At 38.2% G+C, this 21,287-nt stretch overlaps 1 protein-coding gene across 14 annotated transcripts in view; it reads right to left on the bottom strand.

The window, feature by feature from the left end:
* Positions 1 to 6,855: 6,855 nt before the first annotated feature.
* The window catches only part of LOC137251302 (organic cation transporter protein), a 72,626-nt gene continuing 58,194 nt past the window's right edge, over positions 6,856 to 21,287 (bottom strand). For all 14 annotated transcript variants that reach the window (XM_067785645.1, XM_067785746.1, XM_067785737.1 and 11 more), the window contains 2 exons: positions 8,237 to 8,859; positions 6,856 to 8,167 (listed from right to left, as the gene is read on the bottom strand). In XM_067785645.1, the coding sequence (XP_067641746.1) occupies positions 7,178 to 8,167; positions 8,237 to 8,859 (1,613 nt within the window). In that variant the 3' untranslated portion in view covers positions 6,856 to 7,177. The remainder of the gene's footprint in view (positions 8,168 to 8,236; positions 8,860 to 21,287) is intronic.

Below are 21,287 nucleotides of genomic sequence, written 5' to 3'. Positions count from 1 at the left end.
ATATGGCGCTATGTCTGAATTTGGTTTCCCGGCAAAACTTATACGGCTGTGCAAAATGACGTTGAGCAACACCATCAGCTCAGTCAGAATTGGGAAGGACCTCTCCGAGCCGTTCGAAAATAAACGAGGTTTCAGACAGGGTGACCCCCTATCGTGCGATTTCTTTAATTTGATGCTGGAGAAAATTATACTAGCTACAGAACTTAGCCGCACTGGAACAATATACTATAAAAGCCTGCAATTACTGGCATATGGTGATGCCATTGATATGATCGGCCTAAACACCCGCGCTGTTAGTTCTGCTTACTCCAAACTGGAAAAAGAAGCGGGAAAGATGGGTTTGATGGTGAATGAGGACAAAACAAAGTACCTGCTGTCGTCGAGCAAAGAGTCAGTGCATACGCGCCTTGGCAACCACGCTACTGTTGGCAGCCATAATTTCGAAATAGTAAAAGACTTCGTTTATTTGGGAACCAGCATCAACACTAGCAACAACATCAACACTGAAATCCATCGAAGAATCAATCTTGCCAATAAATGCTACTTTGGCCTAGGTAGGCAATTGAAAAGTAAAGTCCTCTCTCGGCGAACGAAAATCATACTCTACAAGTCACTTATCGTACCCGTCCTGCTATATGGGGCAGAAACATGGACCATGACAATAGCAGATGAAGCGGCTTTGGGAGTGTTCGTGAGAAAAGTTCTTCGAAAGATTTATGGACCTCTACGCGTTGGCGATGGCGAGTAACGAAGAAGATTTAATGATGAGCTGTACGAGCTATACGCAGACATCAACATAGTCTAGCGAATTAAAACGCAGCGGCTGCGCTGGCTAGGCTATGTTATGCGAATGAAAGATGATGCTCCGGCCAAGAAAGCGTTTCTATCGGAACCCGCCTATGGAAGCAGAGGTAGAGGGCGGCCCTCACTCCGTTGGAAGGAGCAGGTGGAAAACGATTTAAACTCCCTTGGTGTGACCAATTGGCGCCGGTTGGCGGAGCGAAGGAGCGACTGGCGCGCCTTATTTGACGGCCATAACCGTTTAGACGGTTAAGCGCCAATTAAGTAAGTAAGTAAGTATGCCGCACATATGTACGTACACGCAGCGCAGAAGCAACGCACAAACACATGCAGATATCTTATCTGAGATGCTCCCAAAAGTATGCAATTATAATTGTGGAAGTGTTGCTCACAAATGCACGCGCATATGAGAGCTATACACGTGCATCTGTAGTTATAATTATATAGCAGTAACTAAGTAAATTCTGGAAGAGCCTAGAAGTATGCAAACGATAAATCACAGAGTATAAAAGGCCGCAACAGTAGAGGCACGACAATCAGTTTGATTTAAGAAGCTATCTGGCGAGCAATAGAAGTGTTATTTTGAAAGTAGTATAATAAAGACCATTTTTGCATTATTCAATGTTGGAGTTATTTATTCAACAGTTTAGTGATTCGAACATTGTAGAAGGTTGCAAATAAGAGGATCTGCACAAAATTCGTTACAATATTATAACCCTTTAATTTAAACAAATGCAGTTAACATATATACGGCGCACGTTACGTTCATTTCCATTTGACAGCGCACGTACGTTGCACGGTGGGGTATTTAATCAATCTAGCTGGCAAAAAGTCGATTTTTCAATATATTCCAATTTTTTTTAAATATGCTCCCTGACGTTCCTAGATGTCCACTGAATAGTATGCATACCCCATCTGCAACGTCAACGGAGCTAACCGCGCACATCTAAAGTTATATAAAAATTGTGTGCAGTTCGATGTATTTTTGGATTTAAAACCAATATATATTTCTAACCTAAATACTTGTTCACTTGTTTAGCCTTAATCAAATCTAGTTACATTTTTTTTTAAGAGGTAAATGTGTCTTTAATTCAGATTTTAGATTTTTTATACCACATGCTTTAACTGAGTTATTCTACTTGTAGTACTACTACTTTTCAATATCAAAATTTTTAAAAACCTTGCAAACAAAAGGATATATCTTTTTTTTATGGCATATCATGTCAGTAATTTTTTGGCAATACATAAACTTGTGTTTGTTTCAAAGTTTAATAATAAAAACGGCTGCGCATACCCGCGATTTTTTTAGTGGTGATCAATTTTTTAAGAGTCTGATACCCTTATTGGCAAAAGGTGGCAACCTTGTGAAAACATCCTCAGTGGCAACACCTAGGTGAAAAGTCTTAAAATGTAATACTATATCGATGTACCAAATTTTATTCAAATCGGTTAAGCCGTTTCCGAGATGGTAGTGGATATACAAGGAAATATAAAAAAGGTGAGGTGGCAACCCTACTTAAAAGTATCAATAGAAATGCGGTGTAAAATACCTTTCCTTTGATACCCATATTGACATTGTAATGCCAAAAAATCATGAACCAATAAACAGATCCCGCATTAAAAAATGAGAGAGCAAAAAAATCATAGTTGGCTGGGAAATAAATTTCTCGGCGTTACGCCACGCTTTTGACAACATGTTTTATTGCTGACGCAGTGTTCAGACTTTATTCCAATCGGAGTATTTTGCTCCGCTCTTACCTCCTACTACATTTTTTATCTTCAAGGTTTATTTGAGTTCAGTTGAAAACTAAATAGTATTACTACCTAATTTCTTTTGGTTGAAGTTTTCATTACATATGTACGTATGAAAAGCTGATTGTTTACAAGTGACGATTAGGCGAAATGATTGTTCGTGTCTTAAGACAGGTTTGTTCACATTTTTCGTATGGAATCAGAATAGAAGGAGTAAAATGCAAGCAAAAAATGTGTCCGGACGCGATCTGTTAATCCTGCCTAAATTCAACATACTGCTCTTCTTGAAATTTTATATAAAATGAAATACGTTGAGTCAGTGAGGTCAGCTAACCCTGTTTTGCGATAACAGTCACCAATTGGGAGCACCAAGCGAGGTCAATGCTTCCTCCAACTGTCTTTCCAAACTCAGTGAAGGTCCTCTCTTTCCTATGTTTACAAATTGTCGGAGCGTAGTCGTTTATCCGCATAACATGACCTAGCTAGCGAAGCTTTCTGTTTTTATTGGCTGCACTATCGTCATATCTGCGAAAAGCTCATATAGCTCATCATTATACCTCCTTCGATACTCGCCGTCGACATCACGGATAGGACTATAAATCCTCCGGAGAACTTTTCTCTCGAATACTACAAGAGCCATCTCATCTTCTCTCGACACCTTCCATCATTCCGAGCCATACATCAGGACAGTTATGATGAGTGACTTATAGAGCGGGAACTTTGTTCGTCGAGACAGGACTTTACTTTTCAATTGCTTAAAGAAGCACTTGTTGGCAAGACTTATTCTCCGTTTGATTTCTAGGCCGACATTGTTTTTGCTTTTGATGCTGCTTCCCAAATAGACGAAATCCTTCACAGTCTCCAATTTTGAGTCCGTCAGCAGTGACGTGGCTACAAAGGACACGATGACAGCAAGTACTTCGTCTTGTCCACATTTACTGCAGACCCACTTTTTTGCTTCTTTATCTTATGCCAGCTCTTCGCCTCCATGTTTGAACAGCCCGGCGGGTATCCCGTCATTACTTGGCATCTTGTGATTTTCTAGCCGTAATATTGCCATTCTCACTTCGCCAAAGCTGGATGCCGGAGCGTGTTTTTCATCATCGGCAATGGGGGTATCGGGTTCGTCTTCCCCCACACTCTGTACGTCAGTTACCAGGGCGCCATTATCATTCCTACAGAAATCTGCCCGGTCTTGAAACCTTCTGTCAGTAAAAGAGTATGAAAAATGTATGATAACCCAAAAATAATATTAATATTTTTCGCGATATGTATCCGGGGAGATAGAGCCCACTTTTCGTCCAGAATGTTGTGTGCTAATGGGATCATTATTTGGTAATCCTACACGTTTTAGGCAGACTCCATGTGCATCTGATAAGGCAGATAACTTTTTTGCTGAGAAACTTTTCATGACGAAAACACAATCGAAGGGATTGCCAAGCCACCAAATCAATTTGATGATAGTTGTTCGCCCGCTTTCAAAAAGGAAAAAAATATACTCCGAAAATTTTATTTTTAGTCCGCCGTAGTCGTTTAGTCAGGTAACAGTTTTAAATACTCCGAACACTGGTAACGAAATATGAGAGAAATGTAATAAATGGAAAAACTTCAAAAGCGCTACGTCATCAAACTTTTTTTCAAATTCGATTACAATTCCGGAATGCGAGATCTTTGCTGATTTGTTTATGCCAAAAAATGACCCCTCTGAAACCGGGGGTTCGATCCATAGTAATCCTCCGCGGAACGCCGTGAATTTACTGTCAAATATTTCGAATTTTAAAATGTACACTTTTTCTTAATATAATTTGTATGAAAGAAAAATGTACATTTCAAAACTCATAGTTACTGAATGGGGCCCCAGAACTGCATAATTCCTTAGAGCAAGGAATCATGCTCAGAATATTCTAAATTAACGGTTTATCCGGAATACTTCCATGAATACTTAACGCAAACAGCTTTCCGAATTTTATAATAAAAAAGGTGAATACTCTCTGTGTAGCAGGACCGCACAAAAGCTGAACTCTTCTGTCAAAATCAAGACTGGAATATAAAGTTCTAAGACAATTAGACATTTTCTTTTATTTTTTTCTGTCAGTTCATTGCGGCTGCTGAGTAGAGTATCATCCCATTTCAGCTGCCTGTTCAAAATCGTTCTATCTCAAAATATTTTCCAAAAATTTCCCATTTCAGGATTTGTTACAAAAACGCCCTTAATTAGAACGCCTGAGAACGCCTTATCTCAGAATGCTTTTCATTAACTCCTTATGTCAAAATACATTGAACTTATGCTCAGATCTGGAGTTTTTGCAACAAATTTTGAGATAGTGTATTTTTGAATATAATTCTAATGTACGGCATTCTTCCAACAAATTCTGAAAGAATGACCAAACCAACATAGTTCTTTATCACATCACGAAATATTTAGTAGAAAATGAGTTATTTCCCCCGAAACCTGTTGGCATTTACAAATTTACTATCACTACTAATATACTACTAAAAGTACTTTTCTACTACAATTTTCGCCGAAGGGCATTGAATTATTTCCCGTTTTCCTTACTTCATAAAAGCAACCTGTCCAGATTTTTTAATTTGGGAGTGTCAAAGCCCTGCCATCATTGGAGAACAAACCTCTTGTAATTGAATCATGATGAAAACACAATTATAATAAAAAAATAAAAACAAAGTGTGAGAAACTTGAGATTTTAAAATTTTTTAAACGTCATTTTTCACCCACCGGTTTTACTGTGTAATATTTTTATCATGGTTCAACTATATACAGGTTGGCTCATCTGTAAAGCAACAAAATATGTCTGTTCAAATTGTCAAAATCTGTGTATTGGTGTTGTTGCGAATGGTATGGAATGGAAACATATAACTTAGCAGTTTTTGTATGTGTAAGTAAAATGTTGCCAATGGGTTGGTTTCATTTTGAGTTTGCCATCTTCTTTTGACAATCCCTTCGACCATGCAATGACATAAATAAAATCAGCTGATGAGATGAGCCAACCTGTACATAATTGAACCATGATTTTTATCATGCCATGAACTGCATATACAGAACCATACAAGGTGGCAGCATGGTGACATACCTACAAACACAAATAAAAGTTCCAGTCCCGTGCCGCCACCTTGTATAGTTCCGCCATGAGTGTAACGCTGCCGAAAAGCCTCCACAAAATATGAGATAGAACAAGCATTATGGTCAGGTGAGCTAAGCTGTGAAAGAACAGCTGATACATACCTTACTTGTAAACCTTTACAATGTCTCATGCTTCTGGATGAGCTGAATCTGAATTCGCTATCAGAATTGCCCTTATAGATCGTAGCTAAACCCGTATTTCATAATTGACATATTTCAAAAACCGGCAAAAGTTCATTGGTAGTTGAGTGGTTGTTGAGGTTGGAGACCACGAAAAACAGGGATTTATGCTTTTTTGTTTATGAATAAATTTTTTCAAAAAAATTGGTTTGGCCCATTACCAGCCAGTGTTGTTTGTAAGTTTGACTGTTCAGTCATTAACACTGATACAATTCCCTGCCACAAATCCTCTTGATGATCGCGGGACCTGCTAACTCTAGTTCGGCTTCGGATTTACTCTCTTTATCAGTTCCTTGAAAGTTGTTTCGCCTTAGCGGTGCCACTTATGCCTGGTTTTTCTGTGCGAGTTTAAACTCTAGTTAAAGTTTACTAGAGTTTAATCTTATCACTTTGTTCGATAACATAAAGTTTTGCTGTTTATCTCAGCTTAGGCGGCTGAAGTGGCAGGGTTAAACTCTAGTCAACTTTAACTGGAGTTTAAACTCGCACTGAAAAACCCGGCCTTAATGTGAAGAAAAGCCACCGAGCTAGGGGGCTTAGAATATAACCGTGGTGGGTATGCCTGTCGTAAGAGGTGACTAAAATACCAAATTGATTCAAGTGTTGCCAGCGCAATATATAGCTTCTCCAACCCAATTTTCAACCTCACCTACCCGTGGCGAATCCTGTTTCATTAACAGCCGAGATTCTGACGACCCCGAAATCCTGATGGATCTAGGGGGTGGGAGGGCTGGATGGCCTAGAAGGTTTCATGTGGTCATACCCAAACGTTCCCGAGATGGTCGGGCTTGTACCTTTATGGTGCTTGTTACTGGAACGTACCGGATCTGCATTCGGCAAAGGACCATCCACATCGATAACACGCTCCAAGGCCTTCGGGGAGTATCTTTATCGCTACAACAACAACAACAATAAATGGATAGTTAGAGGCATCATATCCGTAGATTAGCCGTACACTTTTGCTAGATAAGTTTTATGCAACGTTTTTGATTGAATAGTCTTTTTATTTAAAGTATTTTAACGTAATTCGTAATATAAACAAGGAATGTATTTGTATATTCACTGTGGGAAAGCTTCCATAGTCACAGCAATCAATAGGTTCTTTTTTATAATAACAAATATCTTGTCCTAAGCCGTGACAACAATTTACTACTTACTTAATATAACAAATGTAATAAAAATAAACAAACAAAACGTCAAACTTAAAGAGTATCAACAGATTTGAATTGCTGAACGACATATAGTATATATAGTTACGTTCCCTTCCATTACTGACCGCATATGAGCAGCTAACTCATACTTTTCTCATTTTTTTGCCATTGTCTTAAGAGGGACCATTTGTTCGGGATCTTCCGGATAAATACTGTTTGTACGCGGTTTGCGTCCTGCGCACTGAGAAAACCATGTGTCGCCTTTACCAAAATTTTCACCATCATCCAAAGACTCGGGCATTGGTTGATTCATTGTCTCCGGCAAAAACATCGCCCAAAACCCGGATGCGAGCGCAATAACGCCAAACACAACAGCAGGTATTTTCTGATCAAATGAATCGAGTAACGTTATAAGTGGAGTTAAAGCACCCGAGAAACGTGCGCACATTGAACCCAAACCCATAGCTGAATTACGCACAACAGTTGGAAAGAGCTCCGCTGAATAGTTATAGATCACACCAAATGAGCCGGCAATAAAAAGTTTGCCCAGCATAACAATACCCGTTGAGAGAGTTGTGCCTTGCGCTATAAATGCCGCAATTATACAGCACATACCGCCACTAAGCATAAGCGTGCTAGTGATAGGGCGTCGACCCAAACGATCTAGTACAACCATGATAGTTAAATAACTGGGAAATTCTACAAGACCCATAATGAAGAGTATGAGGAAAGGATTGCCGTACAGCTTGCCAGCGCTGAGTGAAAGTCCATAGTAGACAAGTGAATTGGCAAACCAACAAAGACACACATTAAGTGTCTTCATGCGTAGATTGGGGGTGCGGAAGAGACCACCTAAGTCCGTGGATGGCTTATCATCGATTGTCGACTGTTGCTTCGCTTTTTGTACATAATAACTTTTGTCCAATGGTATACCAGAGCCATTGATACGTAAACCTTTTTTGACAATATCGACCGCCTCTTCGGCGCGCCCTTGCATCCATAGCCAACGTGGAGATTCATCCAACCACCACCAATGACCGATGAACAATAGACCATGAAGACCATAAATGATTTGTAGTAATTGTCTATCTTTGATGAGCGCACCCCAGCCAGCTACTAAACAGATGCCTGCAGCAAAGCATAGCTATAACACGAAAATAAATAAATTTAGCTGTATTTCTCTAACGCTAGTACAAAAAAAAATCCTACACACCTGGAAATTAATACCACAAACGGTACGTTTGCTGGCACCCACCAACTCCATGGTTAGCACAAAGCCACAAATATATGAACCAGCTGAACCGAAAATTCCGAGTAGGAAACGTGTTGTCATAAAAGAGAAATATTCCGGTATGAAAGCTACAGCAACACCAAGAATTAGTTGTAAGAGTGCCGACCAACAAAAAACTGTCTTGCGTCCAATCTTATCGGCTAGACCACCCAAAGTTACTGCTCCCGTAAATACGCCCATCATGAATACAGTCTGCATAATAGAACCGAGCCATCGACGTTCGCATACGAAATTCCAATCAATTGCTCGCGTATCCGGATAATAAGTACGATCATAGACGTACGATGTACAAGCGACAGTATTATTCTCAGCATCGTACATGTGACAGCTGTCTAATTCACCAGTCACCTTTCTAGGTATGGCATTGAGGATCTCCGTGGAATTCCATGGCGTGAATGAGTAGCTACTATTGTCGTAACCTTCAATAAAACAACGATGTTCGGGTACGGCTGCTACTGTTACCAGCGACATCATATGCAGGCCGGCTGTGATGGCGGAAAGCACTTGCAGAAAATACTGTATGGCCTGGTAGCGTCCAAATTCGCCTAAAATTAGACAAAAAATATATTCGCTTAGCTATTTATAATCTAACAGAGGTTAATACACGATTAAGAGTTTGAGCCTAGATCTGAAACTTTATATACCCAGCTGTACTTGTACACAGGGTATTATAACTTTGATTGGATAACGGTTGGTTGTACAGGTATAAATAAGTCGCGATAGATATAGACTTCAAAATCATCAGTGTGGAAAAAAAAATTTGATTGAGCCATGTCCGTCCGTCCGTCTGTCCGTTAACACGATAACTTGAGTAAATATTGAGATATCTTCACCAAATTTGGAACACGAGCTTATCTTGGCCCAGAATAGATTGCTATTGAACATGAGCGAAATCAAATGATAACCACGCCCACTTTTTATATATATAACATTTCGGAAAGCACATAAAAACTGATTATTTAGTAAACAATACAATAAAACAGAATACAAATAACAGAATGCTGAAATTTCACGCGTGGACTGATATTGAGACTCTGGATAAAAAATTTAAATTTTTTTTTAAATGGGCGTGGCACCGCCCACTTGTGATAAAATCAATTTTACAAATATTATTAATCATAAATCAAAAATCGTTAAACCTATCGTAACAAAATTCGGCAGAGAGGTGCCTTTACTATAGGAATGCTTTGAAGAAAAAATAACGAAATCGGTTAAGGACCACGCCCACTTTTATGTAAAAGATTTTTAAAAGGGTCGTGGACGAATAAAATAAGCTATATCTTTGCAAAAAAGAGCTTTATATCAATGGTATTTCATTTCCCAAGTGGATTTATAACAATAAATAGGAAAAACTTCAAATTAAAAAAATGGACGTGGCAACACCCCTTTTATGACTAAGCAATTTTCTATGTTTCGGGAGCCATACCTCGAAGAAGAATTAGTTCAGAATAGAATCATATGTATATGTATCAGAGCTGTAAAATGATTCAATCAATACAGTTATAAATCAAGATTGATTCATTTTACAAATATGATTGGGTGATTTCAAATATATAAGCCAAGTTTGAATGTGATTTCATTTTTTCCATTAAAAAATTCCGTTAGTGATTGCATGACTGTAAAAAAAGCATTCAGCGTGATTGTGAATGCATCGAGAGCACTCCCACTCACGAGTGATTGCAAAATTTGTTGACTGCAATCACTTTTTCATTCATTTCCATTCAAATATCCGCTTTCAGGGTTGATATTTTCGTACTTTTGATGGCTAACATATCTGTGATTGGTTTGAAGGTGTCAAAATAGTTATAAATAACCGGGCTGCCATATTTCATTTAAAACATTTTGTTTGATTCTAAAAAGTTTTATTCGGGGAATTTTGCCCCAAATCAATGAAATTAAATTTTAAATGCTTCAGTTCTGATTGAAATAAATAAGAAACACGTATAAATTAGTTAATACATTCATAAAACATAATTGGAATAAAATATTATTTCCAAAAAAATAATTTCCAATCATAAATCCAAAATGTGGTTCTCGCATTCAATAGCGACGGTAACTCCGACTCAATGTTTTGACATTTTTTATTGTAAAACTGCATTTTGGTATTTTCTACAAAAATAAGCATAATTTTTTTAAAAGTTAAGTAGAAATCAATACCCACATAAATAAGGAATATAATGAAGTGCTTCCTATAGATTATAGTGCAGTGAAAGTGGAGAAAAATGCGTTTAAAAACCTGAAACGGTAGACGTCAAATAGATGTGCACAGGGTTCCTCTTTATATCAAAAACAATTAAATGTGATTGTATTATTCAAAGGCCCGGCATTTCTTGATCTTCCCCAAATATATATTTTAAGACTGCGAGACTATTTCACTTGCAGATTTAAGCTTGCCTTTGCAATACATTTATTTCAGCATTTCTTGATATGGTTAACTATGCTAATCAGTGATATAATATTTTGTAATTTTGGACCTCTGTCTATTTCACCATGCACAAGTAACTTGAATTCGTTTATTAGAGCATCTTAATGATATGATTGGAGGGTGGGGCCGTGTGTAGAAGTCCACGAAAGTGGGGAAAGCTTCTGACCGCCATTCACCTGGGAATGGCCAGAGCGATTCTTTTGCATGCGGTTCAAGCAGCTCACTACTGCCGGTCGCTTGCGGCCAAGTATCCTCTGGGTAGCCGCTAAACACCCGTTTAGCGGTGAGCTAATGTGAGAAGGCGACAACCTGGCTAGGCCACTCTGACATAATCGGTTTAAGGGCTAGCCGGGGGAGATTTCATCGGCAGCGTCTGTACACCTCTAGGTGCGGCTGCAAGCGGGCGTCTGTCTTGGAGCAAGCGGCTCGCTATATAAACGTGCCAAGTAATATTTTCACCCCCGCTGAGCGGGTTGTGCGCTGGGCTTGGGACCCGCCACGTAAAACCATACTCCAATGAAATATAACAACAAGCCTCGGATAAATACACTCTCTATTGATGACGACCATGGCAAACGTTTGAAGGACAATGAATTGAGGGCATGCACCTGGAACGTCCGCTCCCTGTATGGGATTGGTGCAGATGCCCGGCTGGTTGATGTCCTCGTCAAAGCAAAATCTGACATCACCGCCATCCAAGAAATGCGTTGGACGAAGCAAGGAAGAAAGAAGATCAAAAATTGTGACATATATTGGAGTGGCCATGCGAATAAGCACAGTTTCGGCGTCGGATTCGTGGTGGGAGAGAGACTTTGTCGCCAAGTGCTGGCGTTCACGCCTGTGGACGAGCGTCTCGCCGCTATTCGAATAAAAGCAAAATTTTTTAATATATCATTCATCTGCGCCCATGCGCCGACAGAGGAGAAAGACGATGAGGTGAAAGACACTTTTTATGAACAATTAGAACGCACATACGAGCGCTGCCCCCGTCATGATATAAAAGTCGTGCTTGGCTTGGGTGGGCAAAGAAGGTGTTTTTGGCCCTACAGTCGGAAAGTTCAGCCTACACAATGAAACTTCTCCTAACGGACTGAGGCTGATTGACTTTGCCGGTGCTCGAAACATGGTCATATCAAGCACGAGGTTCATGCATAAAAAGATACATCAAGCTACATGGCTGTCTCCTGATCGAAATACTCGCAATCAGATCGATCACGTTGTGATAGACGGACGGCATGCCTCCAGTGTTTTAGATGTGCGAACGATCCGAGGACCTAACATCGATTCGGACCATTATCTCGTTGCAGCCAAAATACGCACCCGCCTCAACGCGGCTAAAAACAAGGAACAAAAAACACAAGGAAAGCTAGACGTCGAAAAGCTTCAATCACAACAGACTGCCAATGATTTCGCAACTCGACTCTCACACCTGCTCTCTGAGGGCACAACTCATCCTGAAGGAATACAGGAGCAGTGGGAGCATATCTCCAAAGCACTTCATACTGCCGCCGAGGAAAAAATTGGTTACCGGCGGCCACGAAAAAACAACTGGTATGATGAAGAATGCCGCGTTGCAACCGAAAGAAAAGACGCTGCCTACAGGGCTACGTTAAAAGCGAGCGCGACAAGAGGAGTGTGTGAACGCTATCGTGAGTTGAAAAGGGAAGCGAGACGCCTTTTCAGGAAGAAAAAAGCAGAAGCAGAAAGGCGTGAGTGCGAGGAGCTTGAGCTGCTAGCCACCAGGAATAACGCCCGAAAATTCTACCAAAAAATACGGCGACAGACGGAAGGTTTTAAGACCGGGGCAAACTCCTGTAGGAATGAAAACGGCGACCTTGTAACTGATGTCCAGAGAGTGCTTAGATTATGGAGGGAACACTTCTCTGCTCTCCTAAATGGAGGCAGCAATTCACCGCGCAGAGATGAAGAACCCGATCCCGCAATCGATGATGATGGAATATATGTCCCCCCGCCCGATTATGACGAAGTTAGAATAGCAATAACCAGATTGAAAAACAACAAGGCCGTGGGCGCTGATGGATTGCCTGCGGAGCTATTCAAGTTCGGCGGCGAGGAGTTGGTAAGGCGCATGCAGCAGCTTCTTAGCAAAATATGGGCGGACGAAAGCATGCCCGACGGTTGGAATCTAAGTGTTCTTTGCCCAGTCCACAAGAAGGGGGATACTGCAAAATGCACCAACTATCGTGGAATCAGCCTTCTTAATATCGCATATAAGGTCCTTTCAAGTGTATTGTGCGAAAGATTGAAGCCCACCGTGAACCGGCTGATTGGACCTTATCAGTGCGGCTTCAGACCTGGTAAATCTACCATCGACCAGATTTTCACAATGCGCCAAATCTTGGAAAAAACCCGTGAAAAGAGAATCGACACACATCACCTCTTCGTCGACTTTAAAGCCGCCTTCGACAGCACGAAAAGGAGCTGCCTATATGCCGCTATGTCTGAATTTGGTTTCCCCGCAAAACTTATACGGCTGTGCAAAATGACGTTGAGCAACACCATCAGCTCAGTCAGAATTGGGAAGGACCTCTCCGAGCCGTTCGAAACTAAACGAGGTTTCAGACAGGGTGACCCCCTATCGTGCGATTTCTTTAATTTGATGCTGGAGAAAATTATACTAGCTGCAGAACTTAACCGCACTGGAACAATATACTATAAAAGCGTGCAATTACTGGCATATGCTGATGACATTGATAACATCGGCCTAAACACCCGCGCTGTTAGTTCTGCTTACTCCAAGCTGGAAAAAGAAGCGGTAAAGATGGGTTTGATGGTGAATGAGGACAAAACGAAGTACCTGCTGTCGTCGAGCAAAGAGTCAGCACATATGCGCCTTGGCGACCACGCTACTGTTGGCAGCCATAATTTCGAAATAGTAAAAGACTTCGTTTATTTGGGAACCAGCATCAACATTAGCAACAACATCAGCACTGAAATCCAGCGAAGAATCAATCTTGCCAATAAATGCTACTTTGGACTAGGTAGGCAATTGAAAAGTAAAGTCCTCTCTCGGCGAACGAAAATCATACTCTACAAGTCACTTATCGTACCCGTCCTGCTATATGGGGCAGAAGCATGGACCATGACAACAGCAGATGAAGCGGCTTTGGGAGTGTTCGAGAGAAAAGTTCTTCGAATTTCGATTTATGGACCTCTACGCGTTGGCGATGGCGAGTACCGAAGAAGATTTAATGATGAGCTGTACGAGCTATACGCAGACATCAACATAGTCCAGCGAATTAAAACGCAGCGGCTGCGTTGGCTAGGCCATGTTATGCGAATGAAAGATGATGCTCCGGCCAAGAAAGTGTTTCTATCGGAACCCGCCTATGGAAGCAGAGGTAGAGGGCGGCCCCCACTCCGTTGGAAGGACCAGGTGGAAAACGATTTAAACTCCCTTGGTGTGACCAATTGGCGCCGGTTGGCGGAGCGAAAGAGCGACTGGCGCGCCTTGTTGGACGGCCATAACCGTTTAGACGGTTAAGCGCCAATTAAGTAAGTAAGTAAGTAAGTTAATGATATCTTTATGAAGTAAAAGTCACATCTGGGACAGTCTTGAATTCTGTTACTGGCAAATACCTATGTATCGAAATTCAACAACATCTGTAAAGCTTGTTTCAATGTATATAAGTATAAGTGAAAAGTAAAAGTCAGTATAAAAAAAACAACAAGCCACTCTGAAATTAAAAAAAAACATTTTCCGATTTACAAAGTCTTCGGCATTGTGTGCATAACTTAAAATAAACGAAGATTTGATAGATATAGGGGTGTGATGTCTCTGTGCATTAGGGCGGGTCGATTTAAAAATCGGTCATTGCTCTGTGAAAATCGTATTCTAGGGATCAAAATAAGAAACTTTGCCGAAGGAACCATACCTCTAAAACGAATTCTGATGCCCCCCCCCCCAGCTAGGGGTAAATTTTGAAAAATCCCACTTTGACCCATTTATAGTGCTCCAATCCAATGGAACGCCCCTGAGGGTAAAGTGCATGTAAAGTGCAAAACCGGCGATTTTTTGAAATATTTGTATGGTGAACCCCCAGGGGGGGTTCCAGGGGGTGTGCCACTGGCATCGGTGGGTCGGGCCTCCAAAGTTAGTGGGGGTCGGTCATTCATTTGGACTCGATTGGAGCACTCTAAATGGGTCAAAGTGGAATTTTTCAAAATTTACTCCTACCTGGGGGGGGGGGGGGGGGGGACATCAGAATTCGTTTTAGAGGTATGGTTCCTTCGCCAAAGTTTCTTATTTTGATCCCTAGAATATGATTTTCACAGAGCAATGGGCGAGTTTTTTGCCTCCCCACAAATCGACCCGCCCTACTGTGCATTGACTAAGCTTCCCGTTGCGTTTGGTACAAATGGCCTAAAGGCATCAGGGCAGCGGTCGTCACCTCATAAGCGCTTTCACGCAATTGTTTTTGTAAAACGCTTAGGCAAGCGGATCGCATAGGAATGTATTCTGCTGTGTCCATTAGGAACTCAACTGCGATAATTTCGTGTAAAGTGACTTTTGAAGTAATATTTTTGGTTATATTTTTCGGTCACCTGTACGAAAACAATGAAGCTTTGTTTGATTTATTTAATTGAAGGCATGTAGAAGTATTTTTTAATGCATTCAAGAAAACAATGCGATACGTTAAATTTGAAAGGTACCAAGTCCGATTGGGTTTGTTTACATGCCAGCGCCATTTCTGCTCGCTGATTGGTTGTCGATATTTTTTTAGAAAACAAAATGAAGAATAGACATCCACTGACAAAAATTTAGTTCGTCTCACTAGAACTTAAAATTTGAATATGGAATATATACATATATTAGAGAAAAGTTTGAAGTTAAGAAAATAATTTATCTAATAGAATATAATAAATAATAGCCGTTATTTTTGAAGGGTTTTATTTAGTTTAACTCTGTGTAGCGAACAGAATTTTGTAATAGAAATTTAAGTAACTTGCCGATAAGCTACAAGCTTGAAAATTGGAATATGGTTGAAACTCGATGAAAATGCAATAATAAGACAAAAATTTCAGATAGGTGGCGCATGGATCGAAATATTTAAAAAAATTGTATTTGTACTCCGGCTCATATTTGGAACACATATTAAATACGGGAATAGAAATCGCCTTGTGAAAAAAACTCCCGCTCGAAATATTTAAAAAAATGGTATCTGTGCTCCGATTAGGCTAATATTTAGAACACATATTACGTACATGAATAGAAAGCGACGTATGAAAAAATCGCCGCCAGGTGGCGCAAGGATCGAGATATTAAAAAACTGTTATTTTATGAATTTTCGAAGTTTTTACAGTGTACTTTTTACTAGCTCCGTCGCCATTTTTTTATATTTGGATTTCAAAGTAGGCATCAGGGGGATCAAAACCAAGGAGAAAGGGGGATTTTGTACAGATTATTATTTATAAAAACGTGTTTTTTTTTTTTTTTGTTTTCTTAGAGCCCCTGCAAGAGTTTTGAAAGATTATAAAGTTTTGGCAGCGAATGATATCGAAATTGACCACTTTTTTTAATGAAAAATACGACCTGTCTCGTTTTCAAGACATAGAAAGTTTGTTTATATAAAAAGATGAAAGTCACATGACACCAACGTAATTTTTTATTAATAGTTAATAGTGTAACTATATTACTATTAATTACGTTAGCTGGCTGTAAGCTTTTTTTTTTTATATCTCATGTTGTTGAAAATGCTACACTGTGTCTGGATGCGATGTTTTTTCTATTGTCATAAGTAAAAAAATATATAAAAATAAATAAGTTAATAATAAGAATTAGTTTTTCTCTCGCAAAGGAAGATGTAAATTTTTTGTATCCTATGCGTCAAGCGAAGAATTTTACAATCAGATTTGGAAACATTGCTCAATTGGTGCACCATCAACTATATGCCACTTAATCTTAAAAAATGCAAATTTATGTAGATTACTTCAGCCAGCTTCCTACACTCTTAACAATTAAAATCTTGAAAAGGTATGTATACAGTTTTATAGACCTTGGAGTTGATACTGACAGTAAACTTAACTTCAACCTTCATATTACTACAACTGTTAATAAGGCTGGAGGTATTCTGGCGTTTGCAAGGCGGCGATGGTATAAAGAATTCAGCGACCCGTATGTTACTAAAGCTATTTTTACAACATTAGTCAGACCAATATTAGAATATGGTGCAATAATCTGGAACCCGAGCTACCAGGTTCATATTGATCGGCTAGAATCAGTCCAAGAACAATTCTTAACTTTCTCCTTAAGGGATTTCCCTGCTAGTCGTAGTAAAATGCTTGGAATTGTATTTATGATTAAATTACAAAATAGTTCGGTCTCTATCTCATTCCTGTTGAGCGAAGTAAACAACTTTAATGTCCCTTGCCGGCCTTCAAGACATCTTAAACCTCTCTACCTAAAAAATTGTAGATCAAATTTTGAACTAAATGAGCCCTTCCGCTGTTTGTGTCAGAATTACATATCCCACTCTAGCACATTTGGTGTTTCGGACTCGCTTTTTTGTATTAAAAAATCTGTTCCTCTTAATAGTAACTAACTGCATTCATTAACATATTGAATTCCATTTCTACTAATTCTATCCATTATATGTCTGCATATTTATTACCAATACGGCATTTATTTTACTTAGCTGATGAGGGTTCCTCTGTAGCCGAGCAGTTTTAGATTTCGACGGTTAACAAACCATTGCCTTACAAAGACCGCATGAACAGGATTAGCCTGGTTTCATTTGACGACTTGAGGGCAGTGCGGTGTCACAACGTCTATAAAAAAAAATATATATATATATATAAAAAAAGCTCTTTCAACACTTTTTTTCAAAAGAAAATTTTTCTAAAAGCTCCATTTACTTGATGGGATCATTTAAAAAGAAGTAATAAGTCCTTTAATTGGTGGTGCTAAGACCTACAATAAGAATCATAATTTTCTACTTTGGTTTATATTACGAAAACAACTTCTTAGTACTGCGAATAAGTACGTATGTATATTTTTCTGAAAAAAATGTTGGGGAAACGGTTAAGCAGAATTAATGTGTACGGCGGGGGCCGTCAGTATGCAAAAAAAAAATTGTAAAAGTAGTACTGCGGAAGTGCTTAGACTTCAATTGTTCAATTTAAGAGTGAAGTTTATGAAACAAACTTATAAAACCCTACCCCACTCTTGGCAGTGGACATGTTTGTGTTCTTTTCTGGAATAAATATTGCATGATTTTTGCATCTCTCCCGAAAGTTTGCGTCCTCATTTAATAATATATTGTCCGAAAAAGCATCATTTTGTACAAATTTAGTGATCGTTACATTATTAAATAATACAATAAGAAAGAAAGGAAATCCCCATTAGATAGGATTGCAGAAACTTTGCAATACATGCGCTAATTTCCTACTGGTGAGTTTGGTGTGTAAAATTATTTGAACAAATTTTTTTAATTTTATTTGACAATTGCCTAAACATGAATGCTAACGATGTAAATTCAATACAAACTCTAGCATTTTCGGGACTTCAAATTTCTTAAGAAACATGAAGTGCCGTCAGAAAACCGGTTTTTAAAGCTTACCTAATTCAATATTAATTTAGAATGCCCGCATACATATACATACGAATACATACAAACCTATAAAAGTAGTACTTATTTGAATGTAGGAATACTTTTTGAAGTTTTTGAATGTTGCTTAGTATTAAAAGCAGAACATACACATAAATAGAATGTTATGAAATTTCTTTGACTTATCAGATCACAATAGATTAAAGGTTCTCAAGAAATTATGGTCTTATTATAAAATGTCTATTATTTTTTTCAAAATATGTGATTGTTAGTTTGAATTGAAAATGTTATGCAACGAAGTTTGGAACCTTTTTATACCTTTCATGAAAATGAAATGGTATATTAATTTCGTCACGAAACCCAAAATTGTAAGTCCTTAAAGGAAAATAGATAGACCCAACATTAAGTATACCGAAATAATCAGGTTGAAGAGCTGAGTTGATTTAGCCATGTCCGTCTGTCTGTTTGTATGCAAACTAGTCCCTCAATTTTTGAGATATCTTGATAAAATTTGGTGAGCGGGTGTATTTGGGTGTCCGATTAGACATTTGTCGGAACCGGTCGGATCGGACCACTATAGCATATATCCTCCATACAACCGATTTTTCAGAAAAAGAGGATTTTTGACATATCTTACTCAATTTAACAGATTGAAGCTTCAAACTTCACCATATAATTTCGCATATTGCACATATTGTTGCCTGAAAAAATTGATGAGATCGGTAGTATATATAGTATATATCCCCCACAACCGATTGTTCAGATAAGAAACTTTTCGTAATTACTGCCCTATTTTAAGAGCTAGAGGTTTCAAATTTCAACGAATGCTTACGTATATAGCATATATTCTTGTCTGAAAAAATCATAAAGATCGCTGTATATATAGTATATATATGGTGGTATATATAGTATATATATATAGTATATATATATAGTATATATATATATATATATTCGCAATTTTAGCCCCATTTTAACAGCTAGAAGCTTCAAATTTCATCGAATGCTTACGTATATGGCATATATTGTTGTCTGAAAAAATCATAGAGATCGGTTGTATATATAGTATATATCTCATTCAACCGATTGTTCAGATAAGAAACTTTTCGCAATTTCTACCCCATTTTAACAGCTATAAGCTTCAAATTTCACCGATTGCTTACGTATATAGTATATATTGTTGTGTCAAAAAATCATAGAGATCGGTGATATATATAATATATATATGATGGTATATATAGTATATATATATTTTTTTTTGCGATTTTGGCCCCATTTTAACAGCTAGAAGCTTCAAATTTCACCAAATGCTTACGTGTATAGCATATATTGTTGTCTGAAAAAATCATAGAGATCGGTTGTATATATAGTATATATCTCATACAACCGATTGTTCAGATAAGAAACTTTGCGCAATTTCTGCCCCGTTTTAACAGCTAGAAGCTTCAAATTTCACCAAATGCTTACGTGTATAGCATATATTGTTGTCTGAAAAAATCATAGAGATCGGTTGTATATATAGTATATATCTCATTCAACCGATTGTTCAGATAAGAAACTTTTCGCAATTTCTACCCCATTTTAACAGCTATAAGCTTCAAATTTCACCGATTGCTTACGTATATAGTATATATTGTTGTGTCAAAAAATCATAGAGATCGGTGATATATATAATATATATATGATGGTATATATAGTATATATATATTTTTTTTTGCGATTTCGGCCCCATTTTAACAGCTAGAAGCTTCAAATTTCACCAAATGCTTACGTGTATAGCATATATTGTTGTCTGAAAAAATCATAGAGATCGGAGGTATATATATTATATACTTCATATAAACTGTAATTTTTGGCCCTTTTTTACGGCTAGAAGCTTCAAAATTCATCAAATTTCATCAAATAGTTACGTTTAGGTCATATATTTTTGAAATACGTGATTCGTAGTCATAGTTTTTACATGCAGACCACAAAAAACGTGAAGCTTTGCATCCTCACACAAAGTACCTACCTATTTTTTATTTTATATTTATCTTAAAAATTGTTTAGATATGTTCAAATTTCACCAAATGTTTACGTGTATAGCATATATTGTTGTCTGAAAAAATCATTGAGATCGGTGGTATATATAATATATATCTCATACAACCGATTGTTCAGATAAGAAACTTTGCGCAGTTTCTGCCCCATTTTAGCAGCTAGAAGCTTCAAATTTCACCAAATGCTTACGTATATAGCATATATTGTTGTCTGAAAAAATCATAGAGATCGGAGGTATATATATTATATACTTCATATAAACTGTAATTTTTGGCCCTTTTTTACGGCTAGAAGCTTCAAAATTCATCAAATTTCATCAAATAGTTACGTTTACGTCATATATTGTTGAAATACGTGATTCGTAGGCATAGTTTTTACACGCAGACCACAAAAAACCTGAAACTTTGCATCCTCACACAAAGTACCTAATCGTTTAGGTATGTAGATCTGTTCATTATATATTTCTTATCTTATACATCCGATTATTCGGAGATTACGAACGGCATATGATTATTGTTCAGCCCCATTCATGAAAGGTATGAAGTCTTCGGCACAGCCGAAGACAGTCCCGTCCTTACTTGTTATTTCTGAATTAATTTTAACCCTTATGATTTGATGCATAAAAGGTTATCCTAAATAATATTGTGCACTTTCGAAGGTTAGGTTTTTGAAATCTAAAGAACATCTAATCCCGGTATTAATTACAATACAAGATCCCGAAATTCCCGGGGTTCCGAAATTATAAAATGTTGACATCCCTAATATAAGGTGAAGTTTTAGAATTTGTTGGCATATTCATTAACACATTTGTCGGCATATGTTGCTATTATTCGGAAACTAAAAAAGAAAATTTCTAAAACTTAGTTTTCGAGACCTCAGGAACTTGTAAGGTGAGTACGTAAAGTGCAAGAAACTTTTTTTTTTTATGAAAAAAAAGCAC

The sequence above is a fragment of the Eurosta solidaginis genome, chromosome 1, assembly GCF_040869045.1.
Source record: "Eurosta solidaginis isolate ZX-2024a chromosome 1, ASM4086904v1, whole genome shotgun sequence".
Taxonomy (NCBI): Eukaryota; Metazoa; Arthropoda; class Insecta; order Diptera; family Tephritidae; genus Eurosta; species Eurosta solidaginis.
This window is presented reverse-complemented; position numbering and strand designations above follow the sequence as displayed.